The sequence below is a fragment of the Cryptotermes secundus genome, unplaced genomic scaffold (genome assembly GCF_002891405.2).
Source record: "Cryptotermes secundus unplaced genomic scaffold, Csec_1.0 scaffold434, whole genome shotgun sequence".
In the NCBI taxonomy this organism is placed as follows: Eukaryota; Metazoa; Arthropoda; class Insecta; order Blattodea; family Kalotermitidae; genus Cryptotermes; species Cryptotermes secundus.
Genome location: NW_019738963.1, coordinates 609,673 through 617,613, shown reverse-complemented (window position 1 = coordinate 617,613; position 7,941 = coordinate 609,673). Strand labels below are relative to the sequence as shown.

Below are 7,941 nucleotides of genomic sequence, written 5' to 3'. Positions count from 1 at the left end.
AAAGTTAATTCCACCCATTGTGTTAGTTACAGCATTTTAAACACAATGCTTAAAATTGTTTAAGCACCCTAACAGGAAAGTACATTTAAACACAGAGTAGCCACAGGCATTTAATTGTGCACCAGCAGTGGGCATTTAAATAAACTTCGGCCAGCTCAAGCTTACCACCATTTCAAAAGTCTGGCATTTAAAGGTTAAAATTTAACCAAATTCTCATCTTAAACTGAAAAGGACTACCCCTGAATATAATAAATAACAAATAAAGTTAAAAAATGTATATAAAACTTCTGAGAAATTGACAATTATCTGTAACCACATATAAATGACAGACAATATGGCTGGCACAAGAGACAGCAGGACCTTCCAAGATGAACAGGATAAGGAATAAAGTCATACAAAATAACTACTCACTATTCAAACCTGCAAAGAGTGCATTACAAAATTAAACATTACATAGCTCAGGTAAACTGAGGGACAAAAAGGAGCATTCAGTCAACAACACACTGATGAAATAATTATCAAAGTTTCTAGGTGACAACAAAAAATATATGTTTCTTAAGTGAATTAAGTTACCTGGCAACAAAACGTGACATGCCATGTGGAAACGATTCCTTCAATGAACTGACTGCATAATCCAGAGGTTTCTTCAGTAATGGTTCAATAAAACTAGATAACTTGCGGCCTGCACCAGGTGTAACTCGATGTGAAGCAGGTACAATGTGACACTTAGCTCGGATGAAATCCACTCGTTCAACCTAGTGAAAGCAAATTTTGAACTGTTAAGTACATTAAACAACCTACCTCAAATGAGCATAGATAACAAGAAGTCCACTGTAAGAAAATATTGTACAGTGTACTCTTGCATCCATAGTAAGCAAATGGAGTAGCAGCAGGGTTAATTAAAAAAAACTGGAAAAACCCACTACCCATGCTATATTCAACACTGAAATTAATTATTACTTGCTTGCCTTCATGCCGGCAAGTGAAGAGTGAGACAATATCCTTCCAGCAAAAGAAAGCAACTCCTGTTCAGGGGTAGTAAAAGGTGGTATAAAAAGCAATAAAATAATATCACCCCACCCACCTCCTAACAGCAGTGGATGGAAGCAGCAGGCTGCCCTGCCTCGGGGCAGACATGTTGGCCTGGCTAAGGGAAGTGAGGTTAAGTTAAGGTGTGAGCTACCATACCGAGATCTGCAGGAGAAATGGGGTATAAAGTGTCCTTGGGACATAAGGTCATCTCGCAATTTCTCCTCATATGTAGGGCTGTGAGGGGTGGCCAAATTTCTCCACCTTCTTGTGAGATACCAATGGAAAAGCTGTCAAAAAGTTGTCAGAAAGGGCTATTCCAGTAGTTCCAGAAGATTCTCAACACCCATTTTACTCCACCTGGAATTTCCTCTGCAGAGGGCCCTGGAACATCTTTTCAGATATCAGAAGATTCAGCTGCTGGGTCTTCTGCAACCGGAGAGAAGCAGCTAACGTCCCTCAGAGAGTCTGGTAACAGGCCCACTGAGAATGGATGAAGATCTCTTGCAGAACAGCCCATTTAAAACAAGACATGACAAAGATGGCTCCCCCAAAGCTGCTGAAAGTTCAGCTGGAAGCTTAACTATGAGTCCAACTAGGACAAGCAATGGCGCTCTGCTGTCACTGTCAGTAAACAAAAGACAGCTGGAGGTACCCTACCATTAGTAAGCCAAGAGAAAAAGAAGCTTAGGACCACCAGTTACACTTAGATACTTGAGAGCTCGCTGAAAGTGCCCTTCAGAGAGGGCACATAACTGGAAGTGGGCATCACTGCAGAGAAGCTGAAAGTGTCGGGATGGAGACTGATAAAGATTACCAAAAGCAGAGCTGTGTCTCTCTTCCATGACACTTTCCTGTCACGTGGAGCAGCACACACCATATGTGCTCATTACAAAACCAAAGAATGGTTCAGGTCATTACAAAGCTAACATTAGAGGAGGAAGCCAACCTGTGGGTTGTGCAGACAGGCTCTTCCCCTAAATTCCATAGAATGGGGGTGTGGATCCCTGATGTACCAGTGGAAATGGCTGTAATCCTAAGATAACAACAGCAAAATCTGAGCCTGTAGGCAGGCCTATGGTGAGTCTACAACTGTGGGCTGAGCCCCACTAAGGGGGTCCAGCTTGTTCTCAGAGTGGACAATTCCCTGGCAAAAGTTCTGAAAACTCTGACTTTCTAGCTGTGCTACAACATGCAAAAAACATTGTTAAAGTCAACTGAAGGCAGGAGCACTTCCTGCTTAATTATATGAATATGAGTACCAAGCTCTCTTTTATGCAAATCAATCTGCAACATAGCAAAGCAGCCACTCACATACTGAGTGGAAGACTGTGGGGCAGAAAAAAATCCCTAATACAGGAACTATGGGCCTTTAAAGGCAAGATGAAACATTTTGGAGGTTACTGCACATTATTTTATTATGTCCCTGTAGAAAACCCCAGGCCATATTTATATACCTACTGGTACTCAGTTCTGTTAGAGGTTGAGCTGTCCCAGGGCTATAGTGCTGCTATAAGGGTTAGGTCAAATAAAAAATCCAATGGCCTCATCAAGAATCAAACCCATGACCTTCAGGACATTATGAATTTAAGCACAATACAAAATATGCTTGAATAAACCCACAGCAGTCAATGTAGGAACCTATTTGTCTGATGACTTCAATAAAAGTGTTTAACTCGAATCTTAAGAACTATGTGTATATTTGAAGTTCAAACAGACTGCAAAGCATAACCAAGATGAAATCATCTTGTAATATTAATAAGCTCTTTCGACACATTGCTATATATTCAAAGATACTGCTCACCATAACAGCGTTGGGATCAAGTAGCAACTTCTGGGATGACTTGTAAATCTGGGGATATCTTCTCCGTAGACCTTGAATTACAGCTTCAGAACACAGTGCTCTAAGATCTGAACCACAATACCCAACTGCCTGCTCTGCTAGATGACTCAACAGATTGGGGTTGGGGGGCTGTTCCCATTGGCTTACGTGAATTCGTAAGATCTCTTGACGTTCCTGCATAGATGAAAAGACTCGTCAGGTCAGTCCGTCATGGTCTGGGATCAACCATCACACAAATTTACAATGAAAAACCTCCTCTTTTAATCACTAAACATACGCTACAAGTTTCGATTATAAACAGCCAGCATCATAAGAAATATACAAAATAGTAAAATACCTGTATTGTAAATGCAAATATTCAAATATATATAAAACAAATACAAATATAAATCACTCCGTCCAATGTGACCTGTAAGTTTTTTACTACATGAAAACTGAACACTCTTACATGTTTCGGTCTCTGCGGACCATCTTCAGAGGGCAAACATCACTACAAATAGGAAACTACCATCACATAAGTTGTTTAGACGTAAAGTACGTACACTTATATGCTACAATGAATAGTACACAAAATAGAACATTTCACAAACACAGCAGTTTCCTGGGAATGTAAAGTTTTTAAAAAATTATTTAAAATTTCTTGATGCTAATTAAAAATTTGTATTGTCAATAATTAAAATTCATAAACCATGCAGGCTCGTGTTCGTCCTCCCATCGTCCCCCTTGTATGGGGCAGATATTGTGCCACCTGTCTATCTGGATGTGGAGGTTCTTTATATCGTCCAGGGTTTGCTCATGGCCGCTGTGTTGTTTTCACTGCAGCCACGAGCAAACCCTAGACATGCGAAAAAAATGTGCAGATTATGGGGGTGTATTTTGTATCCATGCAAATGAAGTAGACATAAAACTACAAACTGCTACTATAACAAACTTAAATGTGTTAAAATAAAAATTATGTAAAATGACAAATGAATATGTGTACCAAGTGCACTAATTCCTAACTATTCAGCCATCAATAAACCAGTTCACACGTTATTCATGTGTATCTCAATGTCTTTTTTTTTTTCTTTGTTCGATGTGTATTCACACATTTTCACAAACATGATTATGTTCTCCTCCTTGCTGTCATCATCCTACTCATCATCATTGTAAACCCTCCTTGTCACCATCTATCCTTGTAAATGCATATATTTGCTTTCTCACCTCCAAACTATTACCTGATCGTCATCATCAGTAGCAGCATCATATTATCATTATCAGACAATGTGGAGGATGGGAATATTTGGAGAAAGTGGGAAATCGTAATGATAACAGTAGTAAGTCATCCATGTACATCAGTAATGTTACTAATATATGTGAGGGTACAAGGGCCCTGAACCGAATATTAGTTCCAAAATGAACCTATGTCAGCAACGGTAGACAAAACAAAGAAATAAAACTAGCAACAAATTAATATATAGCAACTTCACCACTCAATTGTCACTGCCTTTTGGAATATTCTCACGCGCACTGTCATCTGCAATCACATGCAAGCAGAACTTACAGTAACACAATAGTGAAAAACGTTCCAAAAAGTTGTCTTACACTGGTTCAGCAAATATCCAAATTATTTGTCTATGTGCATATACTGGATTTACAACAAAAAAAAAAACAATAAATCTTATGCATTTACAACCTTTTTAAAAATGTTAAGCTGAAACCTGTTCATACAATTTTTATTTCAAATGATTTATGCTTCCTTTATAACTGACCTACTATCCCTCTTCAAGCTGCTTACTTCATCCCTCAAACATTGTGGGGTAAAGTGCAGAGTGGGAGTTCGATCACAGTGCTACAGCTCTCAGCAAAACTGATGAAAATTATAAATGGCTGAGAAAAACAATCATTCTGTACTAATGGTCAAAATAAGAGTTGTACAATACAGTAAAACCTATTCAAGATCAAACAACTTGGCATTTTCTTGCCACGGACATTAAAATATCAAGGTAAATCAAGATTAACCAAGACTACATTATTTCACCTGAAGACAAGTGCACCAGAAAAATAAAGTTCTTTCACAGACAATTTGTGTCAACACTACACTCACTGTCTGGAAGCTGGCTGTGTGCCAGGAAAACCCAGAATCCCCCTTGTATTTACATACTAATATATCTTGAGTTGGCCAAATTTGGTTTATTATGATGAGAACTGCATTTTCTCATTTTGATTAAAAATATACAATTCTTTAGATCTTTCTGCTTTCAGCTTCAATGTTATTCAAAATATGTCAGTTCAATATATTGCCATGATTCTTAAAATAACACCACCATTTTGAAACTAAATTACAAAATATTATTTGGTTACCTTTTTTGCAGGAAGAGGAAAGTATAATTCACGGTCAAAACGACCAGGGCGCCGTAATGCTGGATCTATGGCATCAATGCGATTTGTTGCCCCAATAACAATGATCTCTCCTCTATTCTCAAGTCCATCCATTAGAGCAAGGAGAGTGGAGACAATACTTGCATGAATCTGGTCCTGTTTTGATGACCTCACAGGAGCCAAGCCATCAATTTCATCAAAGAAAATTATAGATGGACGCTTCTGGTAAGCCTAGTAAACACAAAAAATTCATCTCCAAGCATATACAATGGCATTGTAAAGTTAGAAGTGTGCTTTAAATTGTGGAAAATGATTTCTCCTCCTCCACATTTTAGTCATGCAGTGAACCATCACTCTCCTGGCCCATGGATTGATGAAAGTGGTCTACAATATCAGCCACCTAGATCTCCAGACTTCGCCACCCTAAATTTTTATCACTGGGTCCACACGAAAGATGCATTGTGCAAGCAAAAAATGAATACTCAGAATACACTGCTTCATTATAATTTGGACATTACATCCAACATAAAGGATAATCCTAACAATGTGTTCAATTCACAGACAAGCCAGAATTATTTTGAACAGTTATTGTAAATTCAGAAATTACTACAAATTCTATGTAAACACACGTTAATTTATTTTTACTCAATTAGCATTCCGGTAATGATAAAACCATAGCCATTGTGAACTGGATCCATGTCTGTAAGACACTTCTTAACCCTCTCACACTCAGCCTCTTTTCTAAGTACCTGGCCTATAACACTAAGGCAAATTTGGCTCAATGTACAAGTCACACTTCAAAAATTCACCAAAAATACAATTATGATCAAAGACATGTGAAAAAATTACATTTATTCACTATAAACAGCAGATTTAACAAAATAACCTACAAGCGCTAACACTATAAATAATTTGAAAATAATTAAAACTGACAGAAATATAGAAAATTAAAATTTACATAATTCAGGCAAAACATAAAATTGTCTTTCTGGTATTCCATTCTCATCACTAAGCCTGTAAGAATAATATATTCTGTAGTTCCATCAGGGGCACAAGTCATCTACAAGATTTTTCCATTTTCCCAATCTGCCGCTAAATACACACTCAATCCAGCTTCTTCCTGCTTCTGTCAGAGTGAATCTCCTCCAGCTGTTTCCTGGTCTCTCCCTTCCTCTGTTTCTTTCAGGATTCCACTGAACTGCGACCTTTGATGGATGTTCATCATCCTTCTTCAGCATGTGGCCAATACATCTAAATTTTCATTTCCTTATCACCACATTTATATCTGTTTGGCCAGATAACTGCCAGAGCTCTCTAGCTGAAATGGTTCTAGACCACCAAATTCTTAATATATATCTCAAATTTCTATTAATAAATATTTGAATTTTTCTTGATTCATTTGTGACCAGCCAGGTCTCACAGCCATATAAAAGCACAGATTTGACACAAGCATTGAAAACTTATATCTCTGTCTCTCTATTCATAAGGGTGGACTGCTAGACTTTTCACAGTTTGGGAAAAGCTCCTCATGCCTTCTGGAGTCTCCTGCTAACATCTAGTGTGGCTCCTCCATTTTCAGATAGTTGTCCATTTGTTCAAGGTGTGAACAAAAATCCTTGATCATTTTTCTGTGGTCATCTGCTGTGTCACCCATTTGTCACCTTCATTTTCAAACATGAAAGGGTCCAAGAATGCAAACTACATGACACAACAACAGTGACCTTCAGAGAACTCAGTCGTCATTCATGGAGTTCAAACAATTCTGACTAGCCCAATAACAGTATTTTGCATCTTTATGACTCAATTAACAAAATGTTTTCATCACTCATGAACAGTATTGTGACATGTTGCGCAAAGCCGAGGCCCCCCCCCACACCAGCAGTGACGCGGTGGGTGAGTCAGCGCTCCCCTCCCACCCCTCAGCGGTAACGTAACGCTCGCGTAATAGGCGAGTAATCACCCCGCATCCTGGCAGCTATGCGCGGTGACGTCACGAGCGGAGCCGAAGATAGCCGAGCCCCGTAACCGGGTAACTATGCAAGGCGAATCAACAGCGGTGACGTAACAGGATGACGTGGCACTCATTACGCAACAAGCAAGCACTGCAGCTATATAAGTGAGCTGCACAGTGGCTGCGAGTCAGTTATAAAGTAACAGTCGCCGAGTTGAAACATAGCAGCCTGCGAGTGTGCGATACTTAAGAAGTCAGCGAGCGGAAGACTTTTCGTGTGCTTTCCAGACATAGTGAGTGCTGTAGTACAGTTATACTCGGAGTGTGTAATTCAGGGAGACTTGTATAGCTCCCGCATTATTAGTACGTGAAGACTCTCGAAGAGAGTGTTAAGAGATTTTGTTCTAGGGTTTGTAAAGTGTGGAAACCCGTAATATTGTGATAATTAATTGTAGCCGTTATTTGAAGATTGTTAAATAAACCGATTAACCATCTCTACGGCCTATTCCGTAACGGAACATGTTACAGTATATTGGTAGAATCTAGGACTGTCTACTGATACACAAATGGAAAAAGGATAGAAGTGCAGATGGTTTAGTTTATCATCCTCTTAGTTCTTAAAAATGGCTATATTGTGACATGTTGACCCCTACCTCCCCAGCTGCACGTAGCGGTAACGTAACGCTCGCGTAATAGGCGAGTAATCACCCCGCATCCTGGCAGCTATGCGCGGTGACGTCACGAGCGGAGCCGAAGA

The 7,941-nt window shown here is 39.3% G+C and overlaps 1 protein-coding gene across 5 annotated transcripts in view; it reads right to left on the bottom strand.

Annotated features, from left to right (window-relative positions):
* The window catches only part of LOC111871451 (ATPase family AAA domain-containing protein 2), a 109,380-nt gene that overhangs the window by 52,866 nt on the left and 48,573 nt on the right, over window positions 1-7,941 (bottom strand). For all 5 annotated transcript variants that reach the window (XM_033754261.1, XM_033754262.1, XM_033754263.1 and 2 more), the window contains 3 exons: window positions 5,216-5,464; window positions 2,834-3,046; window positions 574-755 (listed from right to left, as the gene is read on the bottom strand). In XM_033754261.1, the coding sequence (XP_033610152.1) occupies window positions 574-755; window positions 2,834-3,046; window positions 5,216-5,464 (644 nt within the window). The remainder of the gene's footprint in view (window positions 1-573; window positions 756-2,833; window positions 3,047-5,215; window positions 5,465-7,941) is intronic.